The following is a 17,061-nucleotide window of genomic DNA, read 5'->3' as shown; positions in this document are numbered from 1 at the left end:
AGGCAGCTGGGTGCTCAAAGGAGAGAGCCACAGGCCACTGGCAGAGCATGACTCATTCATTCAGCAGCCACTTTTCAAACAAACGTCACCCTGCTTTCAAACGATTACCAATACAAACACTCTCCCTCTCTCTCGTACTCTCTATCCCATACTATAGTCACTCTGTCTTTCTTCCCCATGCCAATACAAATACTCTCTCACACCCAGTTCTCTCTCTAGTTCATCTAAACACACACACTCTCTAATGCAGTATATTACTTTCATTGTCAGTCCTAAAAAACAATCTCACACGGACAGACTTCGTATATTTAAACTTTACATTGAGTTGACCTAAATCAAGTTGTGTTGGTGCTGAGTAAAGTGTGAATGTTCACTCTTATTATTTCCTTAACCAGAACTGCACTGACTGGCAGAATGTCAGTTAGAGAAGATTCCTTGTGACACTAATGGAACACTCAGCTCATAAAAGACTTGTTCCTGTCTGCCGTGTCATTACCTGGACAGACTTAATGAAACCTCCAAGGCTGTATCCAGGTAAACCTTCAGTCTCAGGGAAATGGTAACAAAAGCTCTAATAAGGCCAGACGGACAGCCTCCAGGTTCCTATTAAACCCTCGCCAGAGTGCAGGAAGCACGTACGCACACCTTCCAGAAAAGACCCAACTTTCCTTTTCTTAATTATGTAAGGAAAGTTCCCAATGGAAAAACATTTGCACAGTTAAATAGGTCATTGTTAGATGAGGGGGGGGGGGAAAACACAAATAAGAAAATGGGAAATTGTTGTTTATAAGATTAGGCGAGTCATGCTTTTATTATTAATTTCATTATATGTATGTTCTAGTTCAGGAAGACTCAAGGACAGAAATCAGAACATGTTATCTGTCCGTCTGTCTGGAACTAGCACAGAGTTCACAGATCTTTTTTTCTCTTTGTTTTAAAATCACTTGAACCTCAGTGCCGGGTGTCACAGTGGGTAAGTCGGCAGACCCATTTAAGTGTTCTGGTACTGTTCCTACTCCAAGCCTGCTGTGGTTTGCTCTCAGACACATAAATCCTATAGGATTATCTCTCATTTCTAAGACGTGTCTGAGGAACACGTACTGCATAATTCCCACGTATGATTCATTAAGTGGTTACATAAAGTAAGTGAATAGGGAACTGGTAAAGAAACTGGCTAACATGTCACCCAGTTGCTCTTAGACCTGTATGTTAACATTGTAATTAACACAGGAGGGGAAAAAATGACCAGTTCAGAAACAGTCCTACTTTATAATGCCTGCTCCAACAGTCTACAGGGACATATTAGAAAGGTCATTCAGCCCCAATGTACACACAAACACTTCTAAAGAGCGTGAACTGTAGCCGTTCAAATATTTGCCTGCCACCAATAGAACAAAAAGGAGTGGACTGCTGTGATAATGGTGTAAGACTGTTCTAGTGTGGGGTGTTGCACGGCAACCAGCAACAGTACAGTCAATCATCTTCATCTGAGGGAGGCAGGCAGTCTGACAGTGGACACTTATCCAGGCAGGAGACTGGCCACTAATGGAGCGTAAAGCCTTGTATGCCCATTCTGTTCACCAACCCTCCTGTCTGTCTGCCTCTACTCCTGACGGCCGCCCTCATTACATCACTGTCTGTCTCCCACTGCTGCAGATGAAGCCCAATAAGACGTGGCTAATGCTGAAAGATGAGAAGGAGAGAAGAAAAGGCAACGTAGCCTACTATAGACTAGAATGAAGGAGGGCGCCTTGCTGTGGCTGCTGGTGGTATGACAGATATACCAGGAGTGGTCGGAAGCAGTTGGAACCGGACTGAGACAGCTGGAACCGGTCTGAGAATTCACAGAGGGGCCTTGTTCAAGCACAACAGAGGGATTTAATGTTGGGCAACAGATAAAGACATCCTAAACATAAAAACCTACAGAAAAGAGAGGACAACCCCACTTTAATAGATTATTTAATCTATAAAATTAAACATTCATCCTTTAAAACCATACAAAAATAATTGCATCATGGCTGCATCATGATTACAGACATACAAATGCATTAACATAGTAAATAAAATACACAATAGTATCAACAGAGATGTTCTAAGAGGCTCTTTGGATCAGTATAGACACTCTCAGTTCAGGCATAGTAGGTGTAAGGAGATGCTCTCTATAGCTGGTCAATACTTAGCAGGCCTCATCAGCAGCAGCAAGTAATCTGATCATTGCATTCATCTGGCTGTAGTCAGTTCTTTAACATAACTAATTGGAGAACCTGCCTGCCAAATGCTGCTGTACTGTAGTGCAGAAGCTACAGAGAGTACATTCAATGCCCACGCTGTTTGTAGCTGCAGTAGGCATTCATGCAGCATCCATGGATTCATTCATTCTGGACTTGGATCGTCAAAGAGGAGAACTAAGGCAATCTGTTGTCACAGTATGGACCAGACTACTGTATCATCAAGGCAGGTCTCCAGTCAGAGCTGCAGTAAAGGCAGCGGGCATCTGGACACCGTTCTGGCGGAGCACACAGTGAACTTCCTGGATGTTCTTACGTAAACTCTCGGGATCACAGAGGGGCCGGAGGTCATCAGACATTTCTAGTAGCCGCAGGAGGAATGCTGCCCTGGCCCACAGACCACACAGGGTGCCATGGAAACTAGAATCCATGAGAAGGGCCAACCAGGACGGGTCCAGGGTGTCACCTAGAATGGAAGAACAGTTAAAGGGATACTTCGGGATTTTGGCAAAGATGTTCTTTATCTACTTCCCCAGAATCAGATGAACTTCTGGATAACATTTTTATGTCTAATTTGTGTCTCATGCTAGTAAATACCCATAGACTTCCAATCATTGCGCTAATTCTAGTTAGCTTTGGCTTGCGTAATTACCTCTAACTTCCTTCATAAGGAGACATACAACTGGTATCCACAAGTTCATCTGACTCTGGGGAAGTCGATAAAGGGCCTCATTGTCAAAAGCCTGAAGTATCCCTTTAAGCTCACGTAATCCTGTCTGCCATGACATTTTCAGTACGTTTACATGCACACTAATAATTTGATATTAAACTGATTATGGAAGTATGCAGAGTATGGCAATAGTCAAGTAAACACTTGACTCTGTTTATCTTAAAATCGGAGTGAGGTCAAAATCGAAGTAAGCATACACTGCTTAAAACCTGGTTTTCTGAGCCACCTTTCATTGGGACATGTAAACAGCTTAAAATCAGCGTCCCAGCTGTGTATTTGATCTGCACATGTGCCAGCAGCAGTAGCGCAAGCCTCCCTCTTATGTGCGAGTATCTTAGAAATAATTCACATACAAACTTTATATGCCCGAACTCAGAATCAAATATGCTTCGCAAAAATAACATGGTCGCTGTGGTAGAACATTTATTTTGATTGCTGATTTTCAGCATTTATTTAAGTCCCATCAGGTAGCCTGATTTCAGGTGTGTCCATGTAAACAGGATTATTAGGGAAATTGTTCTTCTTGCAAAGCATGTAAACATTTTAAAGAAACTATTATATTAATGACTAGCCACAATAATTGTGTTATTATGTGCTTTCCGACACAATCAGTAAGTATGTGGCCCTTGGCCTGTGTGTTACCTGGCTGGAGGTCTTTACAGACCCGGAGGTTCTCCAGCAGGTCTGTAACATTCTCCCTGGCCCATACACCCAGGCGTTCTCCCACCACTGAGGATGCTGGGTACTTTTCAGCGAGCTGAAGCAGGTATGGAAGCAGACATGCTGACATCACAGACGGTTCTGCAAATACGTTGGCCTCATCCTGCTCATAGAGACTGGCACACCTGTGGAACAGAGAGGGATTGATGAACAACATAAACAAAACAAAAGACACTCGGCCTACATGCCATGAATTTGTTGACTGCCTGTGTGTGTTGTGACTCACCCAGTGTCCCTGGCCTCCCTCAGGACTGAGCTCAGGTCAGACTGGGGCATGTGACACAGCAACACCTCCAGGGCACCAGGACTATCCCAGCATTCCTCCAGCAGCAGCTCCAGCAGGAAGGGCAGAGCCTGGTTGACCTGCATCAGGTACATGCTCCTCTCCCCTCCTCCTCTCCTGGCTTGGAAGAGTGTGGAGGCAAAACCTGCTGCTTTTATCCTCACCTGCTGGCTCTCGTCCTGCAGCAGGTAAAGCCCTGTGTTGATCAACCTGCATAGGAAGAAAGACGGAGAGGACATTATGCAGCAGATTGTGACAAAGTCAGCATGCATACTGTAATTTACTTTTTAACCTACGACCCTGCTCTAGATCTCTACCTGGTGCTGAAGACAGGGAGAGGAGTGTGGTCCCTCAGGGCCATGCTCAGTAAGGGGGCCCCAGCCAGACACAGGGCCCCGGCACAGGATCTCCTGAGAGCCTCAGGGGCCTCTGGCACCCGGTGGACCTCCAACAGACTGCACCACCGAGGGAACAGAGATGTCTGAAGACTGAGACAGAGGGAGAAGAAATGTGTGAATGTTCAGTATGTTTTTTGTGGATCTGACACCCTAATGACTTGTTGTCAAGTAAATTAAAAATCATGTCAAAACAGAGATGAGTGCAGTGTGCAGAATTCTGTATGCTGACCTTTGGGAGAGCAGCAGGCTGGCAGCACACAGGGCCTGGGATAGAAACTCTGGCCCCCCTCTGTGGCCCTCCAGGGCCCCCAGCAGCAGCTCCACACACTCCAGCAGGACTGGACCCTCCAGGGGGGGAGAAGGGGAAGGCTCCTGGGACAGAGTATGGTCAGCCCCAGGAGTCATCACGGCAATTAGAGTTGTCAGATATGTCCTGCTGTACTCCACACTCTGATCCAACAGCGCCTCCTTCAGGTTGGCCTGAGTACAGAGAGCAATGTTAAACACCATTCCCATAAAACAGCATGGTCAGGTCACCATTGTCAAATCAGGAATGTGAAGTCATTAAAGGGCAGCTAATAGGTAGGAAGACTTTGCTGTCCAGAAACTGAAGGAGGTATAAAAACAGGAGCACTCACACAGGCATATTGATTGGGCCTATGGCGTTTTATTAAAAGGCAAAATAATGTTTTCTTTAGAATGTACAATAATATATGCCATTTAGCAGATGCTTTTATCCAATGTGAATTAGTCATGGGCACATACATTTTATGTATGGGTGGTCCCAGGAATTGAACCCACTTCCCTGGTGTTACAACTTACAAGTGCCATGCTCTACCCAGTGGTATTTGAAAGTACTAAAGCAAAAATACTTTCAAGTACTACTTAAGTCATTTTTTGGGATATCTTTACAAAAATATAAATAGTAAGAGTCAACTTTTACGCTTACTTCACTCTTAAAGAAAATAGTGTACTTTTTACGCCATACATTTTCTGTGACTTCCACGGCACAACACAGCAGAGAAAAAGGATGGATATCCTTGACTGTATTGGTCTAGTTCAGATTTACCTGACCCTGTTTAGTGAGTTGGGTGTGAGCTGATACACACCCATTCATTTTCATGAGAAAAAAAAAACAATTCTCAGCTTGATTTCAGCCCTAAGCAGCATTGTGTTAAAGTCATATCTTTAGTGCCTTGAATTCCTCATGTTGTATATTGAAAACTAGTCATTGAAAACTGTTGGTAAGTTTTTGGACAGGGTGACTTTTCCAGCATTCTCTAGTCTAGACAGAGTGTTTATGTCTCACCTGCAGTGCCGTCTGCAGCACCTGTTGCATGCTGGTCCCACTCCATCGCCGCCTTTCAGCCGCCCAACTGACCAATGACAGCCTCAGGTCAGAGCTCTCTGTGGAGAAACTCCCCCACACCTGGCAAGCCCACCGGGGCTCTGCACAGAGGAAGTGGATAGCGTTCTGATGGAAGGAGGCGGACCCAACCTGTAAAATGGAATGTCATAAACTTTCAGTATTGTGGGACCCAGATTATGAAAAGGATAACAAATCATGACAGTATCTCTGGATAAGAACGGTGTGTGTGTGTGCATGTGTGTGAGAGACAGGATCTGTTGGGCACCTGGAGCCTTTGGTGTGGTGAGTGGAGCTCTGACAGGAGCACATCCCTCATCTGGAGGAGGAACCCCTGAGAGCAGAACCCCCTCAGCAGGCCTGCCACACCCAGGTAGGCCCCACGCACCAGGGGACAGTGCTGAGCCCCTGTCACCAACCACAGTCTGGACTCTACACGGTCCACCACATCACACAGTGCGTCTGGGGGAGGACTGGGGAAATAACTAAACAAATTACAAAACCTGACAGTGCCTTAATCACAGAATAAATATAACCTCTATGGCCTCCATAGAATCCTTCCCTGTTTGTTTTCTACTCTGTAAACCCTCACCATTGTGTGCATAGACCCCTGTCCAGGATGGCTCTGATCTGCAGTAGCTGTCCATGCAGGCGATTGTGACAGCTGGGGTCCTGGGGCTCCGGCAGCTCTCCTGTCAACCGGAGAAGGGTGCTCACGTATTGGCAGGGGGGCGTCATGGCGACCAATGCTTTGGAGGTCATGACCCTCACACTGTAGACGGGACTGGCAGCCAGCTGGAGCAGGGGAATCAGGAAGTCTGACAGAGTGCTGCTGGGAACAAAAGGTTTCATGGACCAGTTTTCATACTGCAAGGAGATTCACAGAACACTGTAAATGATTGTGTGCCTACCTGGAGAATACAGGTGTGTTATCCTTAAACAGGCCCATGGACATCATCACCTGCTTCATTGAGTAGATGCAGCTATAAAGGGATTCCTTAGCTTGACAAAATTAAATAAATGACATGAAAACAGTAATCACCCAGTTTGGTCTTGGACCCCTCGCTGGAGTTTGGCCAGGAGGGTGAGGACAGGGTAGAGGGAGGGGTGCAGGCGGAGCCGGGCCTCCCCAGAGGGACCCTGCAAGTCCTCTGCCGCCCCCCTCAACTCCCCCAGGAGGAAGGGCTGCAGGGCAGGGTAGTGGGTGAAGAAGGCGGGGGGAGACATGCCATGCTGGGTGGAGCCCTCCTCACCTCCAGAGCGCTGACCCAGCAACCTTGAGCACAGAGAGCCTGTTCATGGGAAAGGGTTCAGTCAGAGGGAGCACAATAACAAATGAATAATTTAACATGCATGTCTGATCGCTACATGAAAGAAATTGGAGCAGACAGCGCAAGTGAACCTAATGGATTCTCTCCCGGTCTATATGATCTAATGTTTGAGCTGGTCAGTTTCAGAGAATACAAATGACACTGAAACCTGAGCTCTGTCCTCAGTGTGCGCATTACAGTAGTGAGAGGGAGAGATTGTCTTTTTACTGTAGAGCTGCAGTGCAGCATTCCTCATGGCCCAGCAGGGGGAGCTGAGGAGGGTCAGGGACAGGATGGCCACAGCCGGGGCAAACTGCAGCACAGCCACCCCCAGCCCAGAGCCTCGTACCAGGGCCTGCAGGGTGTGGACCGCACACACCTGGCGGAGAGGAGGGGAAAAGCCAACATTAGACAGCATGCTAACTGACCTGGACTTGAGTATCCTATTGGTATGTGTGTATCTCATCTGTGTACGTGGTAGGTAATGTACATGCGTATAATAATCATTCAGAATCTGGCTAACTTTTGGTGAATTCATGATGTGTATTACCTGTGGCAGGTCCAGTGTCTGGTCCCAGTCCTGGGGCAGAGGGGACCTGGCTGTGTCCAGCAGGGTGTGTATGCTGTGGGCCAGGAGGGGCCGGGCCTTACTGGCCTCCTCTGCTGACACCACACACAGGATGAGCATGGGAAGCCCTGCCGCCCGCCGGGTCACTGACGTACAGCGAGACTGCAGCACTTCTAGGCCCTGGAGAGAAAACCACATATCAGTTAGCACACACACAGTTTAACCATACTAGCTTAATATGCATGCAACATAACTTCATTGTTGCAGGTAAAATTAGATATGAATTGGCAGAGAATGATAAGGTACATCACTGGCCTGGACCTAAAACATAAGCTACAGAAACCCCTTTACCCCATGAGAACCCTGTCTGCGGTGTGGATGAGCCCCCTCAAAAGGGCCTGGGTCAGAGGTTACCTGCTTCAGCATGTGTGCTGGGATATCCCTGAGCTCTGGGTCACTGCTGCTCAGGAGACAGGCACAGAACCTGGTAAAGCCCACACAGCAGCCCTCTACTGCCCCCTGGGGGATAGAAATGTGTATGTCAGGACTGAAGATGAGACAAGAAAACCAGGGAGGCTTTGAGTTGTGACCCATAGATGGATATTATGTCCTTTTTACCCAGTGGCGGCATTTGAGAAGAATGTTCTTGAACACTTTAGAGGCCCTCTTCAGGTCTTCTAAAGTTAGAAAGGGTTCTGTCTGTTTGGCCTGAGCAAGGATTCTCTCCACCAGAGAACCTAGAAAGATTCCTATTTCCTGAAAAGGAAAACAACAATAGTTATTGAAGGCCAGAATGTGTTTCTTAGTGGTGCTGAACATGGGTTTGAATGTGCAGCCGGTTGGTCAGTGCGAGTGTTGATCGGTAAGATGAAGAGTACCTTGAGGGAAACCCAGCAGCAGGTGAGGACCAGACTGTGTTCCTCAGACAGCAGCACACACTCATCCCCCTCCCCCTGGTCCTCTCCTGCCACCTGGCCTATCAGAGAGGTGATGGCATTCCCCATGTCACAGAAAGATGGGGGTATATCTGGAAAAGACAAGGACAGGGGTGAGACAACTGTTCCATTTCAAATGTACCCTTCTCCGATCTCTTGTGTGATGTCTCTTTACTCCTTCCTGGCGATACCTTTCTCATCACCGCAGGCATCCTGGTCTCCATACAGCACACCCAGTAGGAGCAGAGTGATCCTCTCCAGGAGAACCAGGATCTCTATGGTCATTCTGTGATCGACCACATCACACAGGGTGTTAGGTACCTCTAGTATACACCTCTCTAGGGCAGTCAAAATACCTGAAACAAATACATCACTCAAATAAGGTTGCAATGTCAAATGCTTTGGAATTCAACATGTTTATATACAAGCTGTTAGATAGCTGCAAAATGTAATTTTGTGAAATAGCAATGATGCAACAGGTCTCACCGTGTATGGGTTTGGTCCTTGCAGCAAGCATCATATCATCCTTAGCAATCAGGTAATGCTGCTCGAGTTCCTTGAGTAGATACCTGACCAGAGTAGAGGCCTTCGAGTCCCCAGAACTGACGTAGTTGATACGGCTGTCCAGCCAGGGCACATGAGACTGACCTCCAGACCTTCGGAGAGGGGGTCATGCAACACTGAGGTCGAGGACCAGAGCTCTGGCTACAGGTGGTGTAGAAATTAAGGTCTACTTACTTCTGGAGGAGGACCTTGATGATCAGAGCTCCCATCTGAGCCTCCGGCACACGGGGACTGCAGAGGAGCAGTTCTGCTCGGCCGAACAGCACAGGAGTAATGTCCTCAAGAAAACTAGGTGGGAAAAATCTCACCAGTAACCCTGCAGAGAGCTCCCGAATCTACATAGGAAGAAAATAGAGCAGAGAAAATACATTATTTCACTTATCCTTTCTGTCACTTACAAATGTATTAAAAATTAAAAATGGAATTTGTAACATAAGTATTAAGTCTACCTCATTGGTGGAATCCTCTAAACAGCCAATAAGGACCAGCTGTTTTGATCGAGAGAAGAAATCCCACCATCCTCTTAGCCTTGCCCAGTTGATCAAAGAGGCCATGTTAACTACAGAAAGGGAACAAAAACCTCTTGGAATTTTGCGTCATACAGGCTTTAAAGCCCCAGAATGACGTCAACCATCTCATTCATACCCCCTTTACTGACCTGGGGGTTGGCCCTTCTTCTTGTCTGGGCTCCAGGTGTCTGTGCAGGTCTCTAGTACAGCAGACAGCAGCAGCAGGACAGTCTTTTTCCTCTGGTAGCTGTGTCCTGGTGCCAGATAGGACAACGTCAGCTGGGACAGCCAGTCCACAAACCCTACAATGATCAGGATGAATAGGATATTAATAAATTGCACCACACAGCTAGATGGGACAAGGAAATAAAACCATTATTTAGTGCTTCAAACTTTCACAGCTCTCACCTACTCCCTGATCCAGTGCCATCTCTGTCTCCTTTGTGAGGCTGACACCACAGTCCCTTTTTCCCTTCTGTCCTCTGAGGTGGGCCAGGCAGCTGTCTCGGATCCGGACCAGAAACCTCTTCACCCCCGCCTGAAGGTGCTGGCGGAACGGTGACGACTCACTGTTGAGGTTCTGGGGGATGAAGGTCCTCATGGTAGACAGCTCCTCCGGCGTCGGGGCCTCTTTGGTCTTTGGGCTGCAGCATAGCAGGTTGAGGGCGGCCAGGCGGACTCTATCGTCCACACATCCCAGGGCAAGACGGAGAGTCTCCAGGGCATAGCCACTCTCCAGGGCCCAGGGGGAGCCTCCATAAGTGGCTCGGCGGGCACTCATCACACAGGCCCAGGCATGGAGGTGCCCTGGAGAGGCAGGGTCTAGAGGGGCCAGCAGGGGCTCCACAGCAGCGGGGAAGACACGCAGAGTCCAGGGCAGCAAGTGGCTGGAGCTGTTGTTCTGAAGAAGGGTCACGTCAGAGGTCAAGGCCTCCAGCAGAGTGGTCCGCCAACGCCTGGCCCACTGATTGGCCAGATCCAGCTCCAAGGGAGGAGCATCCTGGGCCAGTTCCTCACACAGCTCGCACCGCTGCTTCTGGATCATACACTTGTAAAGCTCTGAGGCACATGGGGACAGATGATTGGTGGACATGCACTTCAGGAGATGGTTGGGAAGCTCGGAGTACTGCTCCAGCACCTGAGGGGTTAACGGAAAATTAATTATAATCAATTTCCACAACTGAACATACACTTTAAAAAAGTTTAAGATGACTTTGAATACACTCACCATGTCAGTGCCAACATAAGGGAGCAGTGAACAGAGGGGGAAGTATTTGGCTTTGGCCTCCCAGGGCAGTTTGGTTATGCGGTGGAGTAAGGAAATGTGCAGGTTCTTCTGTGTGTCTCCAAAACGCTGGCAGTCCATCTCATAGATCTCCAGCAGCAGGCAGAAAGCACTGCGCACAACCTCTGACACACCCTCGACCTGGGCATGTGTTAGGAGAAATGGGATGTTATTGTTACTACTATACTTTGCCCATGAGCTGTTCTTGTCTATTCATGTTCTGTATTATGTCATGTTACATGTTATGTGTGAATCCCAGGAAGAGTAGCTGCTGCTTTTGCAACAACTAATGGGGATCCTAATAAAATACCCCCCCCCAAAAAAAATATATATATATATATACAGTGGGGCAAAAAAAAGTATTTAGTCAGCCACCAATTGTAAGGCCTCTCATCTTTTTAAGTGGGAGAACTTGCGCAATTGGTGGCTGACTAAATACTTTTTTGCCCCACTGTATAACACCATTTATATTAATAATGAGATGATTGGAAACTCACTGGACTCTCAGCATTGTCCCAGATGACCTGGATGAGTTGTTGTCTCAGGCTAGAGTCATCGGGCAGCAGGGGAGCGCTGGTCACCTCCCAGATCTCAGCTAGACACTCCTTAACACTCTTCAGCCACAGTGTTAACACTGCCATCAGACATAGGCTTTAATAAACGTTGATTCGATACTCAGGTATTTCTTACTTTCATTACGTTTGCACTTACAGAAACACTGGTTTGGTTTTACAATACCTTCAAAGACATAGTAGTGACAGTCAAGCTTCTCCTCACACAAAGCAGAGACCAAAGGAAACAAACCACCCAGGAGTAGACAAGTCTGAAGCAATAGAGAGAACTTTGAATCAGAAACCACATTTTCTAGATTAGCCGAGGAGAATTCTATAAGAACGAATGAAGAAGATATATCAGTTAGCATGAGCAGTCTGTGACATACCCCTGTGGTGTCCACCTGACTGACTAGGATGCCCCTTCTACAGCAGGTCAGCAGACCCCTGCTCACAGCCAGTCTGTCCACTCCATCCTGCGAGCAGGGGATGCACTGCACCTGGAGACCACCCACACACAGCTGCCACGGCTCTGAGTAACACACATCAACCAGTGGCATATTATTTTATTTTTTTAAACACTTAATCATCACAGTCCTTATATGCATAGGGTTATGGTTCAAATCCTTCATATGTGTTGTGATGATTTGTAATGTAAACAATGTAGAATGTAAACAATAAAAGTCAACATACAATGTCAACAATATGAAAGTCCTGAATGGGTACCTGAGTGAGTGACTTGTAGCAGACTCCAGGCAGCTGCTCCTCCCTCCCCTCCCTCGAGTACCGTGTTAATCAGCATGGCCACTGTGGTGCCAGCCAGGAGACGGGTGTCCCTGTTGGAGCACTGCCCGCACCCAGAGGAAACAAGTAATATAGTAATACAATTTAAAAAATGCTATTTAGCACACGCTTTTATCTAAAGTGACTTACAGTCATGCATGCATAATCTTTACATATGGGTGATCCCGGTAATGGAACCCACTACCCTGGTGTTACAAGGGCCATGCGCAACCAAATGAGCTACAAAGGACCATGTAGTAAGAGTAAGAGCTGGACCATGGAGCGACATCAGGGAGAACAGACTGGCAAACCTGAATCATATTTATTTAAAATATTTTGGGATTTAACCTGAATCGATGTCAAACACAGACCTGTCCCAGGATGATGTCCATTAGAGACTGTAGGATGCTCTGCACTGCCAAACTTCCCTGTTCCTTCTCCCACACCAGAGGGGCCACCTCACCTGGCAACAGCTGAAAAACCTGCAAACACACCTGAAGGGACATGTCCCAGTAAGACACCTACTAACACAGCCAACTCACAGGTCAGTTCAGTGACAAGACGTCTTCTGAACAGTGCTTCAAATGAATGAATGAAAAATTAAAAAAGAAAAGTACAATTTTGTTGACAAGCGCAAGGAAGTTAAAGGTTGATAAAGTGCATATACAGTATTTACCTTGACAGCTTGGTAACACAGTGGTCCATTTCTCAAACCCTCCTGCTCCAGTATTACAGGGAATAACTCAGCCACTTTATCTATCAAGGAAGGGCAGGTCTCTCGCCACAGCTCACGACCAATAGAGCTGTCCTCCAGGAACATGCAAGCTGCAAACACAAACCACACACAGGAGATCACTTGGCACCTAAAATGAGGCCAAAAAGATAATAGTTCATATTGACAATGCCACTCACATTAAAACAAAGAACAATTCAAGATGATTCTAATCCACAACTAACCTATCTGGAGGTCCCCAATGGATAATGCCTGAAAAGGAAAGATGCTGAAAAATTAACATTAAACATTATCACATTGCTAAAGAATACTTCCAACCATGGATTATTTTTAGAACAATACACATACCTGATCCTTTCCCACAATAGTGCACAAACAGTGTTGGATTTCTCGAAAAACCAGCAAACGATTGACTTCTGCCAGATGTTGTAACATCTGTAATGACATGATCAAATACATATTCAGAATAGCACTTTAGTTATTCAGCATTGAAAACAACTTCTAAAGGACAGAGCTTGTTCTGGACCTGGTCTAATTTGCGACTGGCGATGTTAAACATCTGCATCTGCATGGCGACGAGTAGCCTGATGAGTGGCAAGAGGAGCCTCTCCTCTAAACACTGAAGCTGCTTCACTGGGATCTTCCTCAGCAGCTGGCCTGCCTCCTCCAGACTACGCTCTTTGCATCGCTTTATGTTGCTCCTGTTCAGAGACAGACAACATGTCATGAAGATGAGTGACACCGAAGGTAAACAATGAATGTGTACTAATTGGTTGGAAATGGGAACAGTCGGAGTGGAGCTGGAACCAGCAACTCCGTGACACCGCAGGGACTATCCCACTGCTGCCACCAGTGTAGTGACGGAGATAGAACAATCGCTGCAGGGCTTGAATCAACAACCCTGTGGTTATTGTGATGTGAATGCATTACCACCTGAAAGCCCAGATGTCTTGGCAGAGGCAGTAGTACATGCATTCCCACACATGCATTGTCATACAAACATCAGGGGTGTATTCATTATGGAAACAGTTTAACGTTTTAGCACCAAACAGAAGCATCAGAGCATAACGACAGTTTCTATTAGAAAAATGCAGGTAGGTCCCTCCTGTTTCATTCTGTTTAAGAAGCATTTTGCAACCGAATCGGTGTAATGAATAAAACACATTAGACACTTGTAAACCAGATTTACCTTGAGCACTCATCAAGTTTGTTCATGAAAAGCTTTAACGTAGTGCTGACATCTGTGGGTATTTTATCCTCAGTGACCACACAGTCTAGTACAGCTTTCATCTGATCTTCTACCGATTGAACAGGCACCATTGTTTGTTAATTCCTTGAAAGTTTGTCTTAAAATTATCCCTGGAAAGAAAGAGAACATGCTTCCTCGTGTTTTTCTTGTCAAACTAAATCTACTGTTGGAGTTGAGTCGTTACAGAACAGTGCATTATGAATTACCGCCATCTAGTGTATAGGAGTATGCGTTCGGTTAGCAAATCATCTTTGTAACATTACATTACGCTTTTGTGTTCATGTTTTGTTGTCAATTCATTAGGGTGCATGCAGAGAGTCCATATAATAGTGCATGTTGCAAATTTACTTCTAGAAGTTTGCTATAACAGATATATTCTTTGTCTGTTTCCGTAGTACAGAACAGCCCCACCGAAGGTCGCTGTTGGCTATCTCAGTAGAAGCTCGCCCATTTCTGGAGCATGAACGCAAGTAATCCCCTAAACTGTGATTGGTTAATATGTCATTGCCATTGACATCTCTCTACAACACTTTGCAAAAATGGTAACTCCCTGGTGAGGTGGAACTATTGCGTTCTCTACAGGTTGTAGGGAAGGTTCACAGATAGAACAATTCGTTATATATATATATATATATTAGGTTTAGTTATACAAATCTTTGGAAGGCTCGCAGTTCGATTCCGGGGAGGACTACGGTTCCTTCCGGTTTAAGAAAAAGATGTCGGAAGCCGGTGCTGAGTTCGAAGCAAAATAAGTGAAGACGAATGTTCTGAATGGACAACAGCAGTAGCGAAAAATATAACAAAAAGGAAATTGTCTAAAATTGGAGTGGATGATACGTGTATGTATGATAATGAATCGCTTCTTGTTGGGATGCATATGTGGGAAACCCGTTTGATGTGTCAAATGGTGAGGTATGCGCTGGGAAATGTCTGTCATACTGCTCTTATTTTGGATTAATCGTATTTCTGAAGAACATAGGAAGATTGCAGTGAGCCTCAAAAGAATCCGAATAACAGAAGTTTTGAACTTCGGAGTAGAGCACTCTCAAAGGAGTCGTTGAATACCTGAAGAAGATTCCTGGTGTGGTTGGTGCCCGGCGTCTAACCCGCTGGGTGAATGGAGAAAAAGAAGAGTCTGTCGGCCCAGTTGTTTTCTGATAAATAGCAAATACCTACACGCATTTGAAACTTGGTTATGTAAGATACGCTGTAAGAACTGTCGTCCCCAACACATTGCAGTGTAAAGCAGTGGCGGTTTTAGCTTGTATGGTTCCCTTGGCGAACCCGCCGCCGCTCCCCCCCAAAAAGCACCATTCTGTACTAACTAATTTTTATTCAGACATTTGGAACAACACAAATAAATATAACATTTTAAACTATATAAATCTAAAAACATATACAAAAAGACTCATGAATAAAGTGACAAAGAAACAAATTGTAGTTTATAAATACAAATAAAAAATATAATTATTACACTATTACCCTACTGCTAACAAAAAACACAAATAAAACTATATTGCACAAATCCTATACCACACAAATACACAACACACTTTTAAAGAAGAGAACCTGATTATTACACTATTGCACTTCAAACAAGAAACACACTAAATTGCATTACTAAATGCATTAGTACTGTACAAAGGTAGAGGTGCGCTATTTGATAGATTCCCCCTACCTCGGCTTTCCAGTGGGGGGACCTGAGGTCAACAACCCCCTACCCACCCATTTCATACTTCGGAGTGGGAGACCTTCCCAGGCAGTAGCCTGCCTAGCTCACTGACGATCCAGGGCGTCCACTCTGACAAGGTTAATTGACCCACAGTCCCACACGATGACAATATATAATTGACGTAACATGCAAATGAGTGATAGATCGCACAAATGTCACCTTTCCAATTTGTTTTTGTGCGGGTGCCTCGTGCAGCCCCCGGCAAGATGCCTCCATGGGAGCCTGCCCATGTCGCTTATACCTACATCCGCATCATTAGAATTGATAAGGATTTGGCCATGTTTCAAGTGTGTGCAGATGGACAGGGTATTGAAGAACAATGTGTAGAAGAACGACGGCGTTGCAATTGTGGTGGTGATCATGATCCTGAGTTCCTGGAGTGCCCTGTAAGGGTGAAGGAGATTGAGGTGGCAAAAGGTAGAGCAGTCAATCGAATCTCCTATGCGGAGGCGATTCAAATAATTGAGGAAACAAGTGACGCTAGTGAAGATATGGTAGTAGACGCACCGCAGCCTGTAGTCATTTTTTTTTTTAGGGGGATCAGCTTAATATTGCGGAAAGATAGTTGCTTCCATCATTGTAATTGTCTGCATAATTTCCAATCCCCCATATCTTTTTTTTGGTAAATATATATATACATATGCATACACAAACATTCATAGTTCATAGTTCGCAACGAGCCAGGCAGCCCAAACTGCTGCATATACCCTGACTCTGTTGCAAGAGAAGTGACACATTTTCCCTAGTTAAAATAAATTCATGTTAGCAGGCAATATTAACTAAATATGCAGGTTTAAAATATATATACTTGTGTATTGATTTTAAGAAAGGCATTGATGTTTATGGTTAGGTACACGTTGGAGCAACGACAGTCCTTTTTCGCGAAAGCGCACCGAATCGATTAAATGCAACGCAGAACACGCTAGATAAACTAGTAATATCATCAACCATGTGTAGTTAACTAGTGATTATGATTGATTGATTGTTTTTTATAATATAAGTTCAATGCTAGCAAGCAACTTACCTTGGCTTACTGCATTCGCGTAACAGGCATGCTCCTCGTGGAGTGCAATGTAAAGCAGGTGGTTAGAGCGTTGAACTAGTTAACCGTAAATGT

At 45.6% G+C, this 17,061-nt stretch overlaps 1 protein-coding gene across 2 annotated transcripts; it reads right to left on the bottom strand.

The window, feature by feature from the left end:
• Window positions 1-1,946: 1,946 nt before the first annotated feature.
• On the bottom strand, window positions 1,947-14,365 carry LOC115111658 (tRNA (32-2'-O)-methyltransferase regulator THADA-like). 2 transcript variants are annotated; one of them, XM_029637974.2, is made up of 31 exons: window positions 14,153-14,365; window positions 13,490-13,664; window positions 13,312-13,398; window positions 13,188-13,215; window positions 12,907-13,055; window positions 12,602-12,724; window positions 12,174-12,294; window positions 11,837-11,979; window positions 11,635-11,719; window positions 11,394-11,530; window positions 10,840-11,037; window positions 10,020-10,749; window positions 9,761-9,913; window positions 9,552-9,661; window positions 9,277-9,437; window positions 9,025-9,194; window positions 8,730-8,894; window positions 8,482-8,630; window positions 8,222-8,359; window positions 8,018-8,122; window positions 7,586-7,783; window positions 7,264-7,414; window positions 6,768-7,017; window positions 6,318-6,557; window positions 5,994-6,198; window positions 5,669-5,857; window positions 4,589-4,839; window positions 4,279-4,449; window positions 3,905-4,171; window positions 3,601-3,803; window positions 1,947-2,694 (listed from the first exon to the last, which is right to left on the bottom strand). In XM_029637974.2, the coding sequence occupies exons 1-31, from the start codon at window positions 14,281-14,283 to the stop codon at window positions 2,450-2,452; spliced, it is 5,628 nt and encodes a 1,875-aa protein (XP_029493834.2). In that variant the 5' UTR covers window positions 14,284-14,365; the 3' UTR covers window positions 1,947-2,449. The 2 variants fall into 2 exon arrangements, with proteins under 2 accessions (XP_029493834.2, XP_029493835.2); XM_029637975.2 differs by having other exon boundaries at window positions 6,318-6,554.
• Between the last annotated feature and the right edge of the window lie 2,696 nt (window positions 14,366-17,061).

Source organism: Oncorhynchus nerka, linkage group LG27, assembly GCF_034236695.1.
Source record: "Oncorhynchus nerka isolate Pitt River linkage group LG27, Oner_Uvic_2.0, whole genome shotgun sequence".
NCBI classification, from domain to species: Eukaryota; Metazoa; Chordata; class Actinopteri; order Salmoniformes; family Salmonidae; genus Oncorhynchus; species Oncorhynchus nerka.
Note: the sequence above shows the minus strand (reverse complement) of the source record. Positions and strands in the feature narration are given on the sequence as shown.

What these genes read in the sequence shown, in the direction of transcription:
- LOC115111658 (XM_029637974.2), bottom strand. Translation starts at nt 14,283, where the DNA reads ATGGTGCCTGTTCAATCGGTAGAAGATCAGATGAAAGCTGTACTAGAC. An exon ending in CTTATGTTGGCACTGACATG is followed by an intron (nt 10,750 to 10,839) that starts GTGAGTGTATTC and finishes TTAACCCCTCAG; the next exon opens with GTGCTGGAGCAGTACTCCGA. An exon ending in GAAGAAGGGCCAACCCCCAG is followed by an intron (nt 9,662 to 9,760) that starts GTCAGTAAAGGG and finishes CCCTTTCTGTAG; the next exon opens with TTAACATGGCCTCTTTGATC.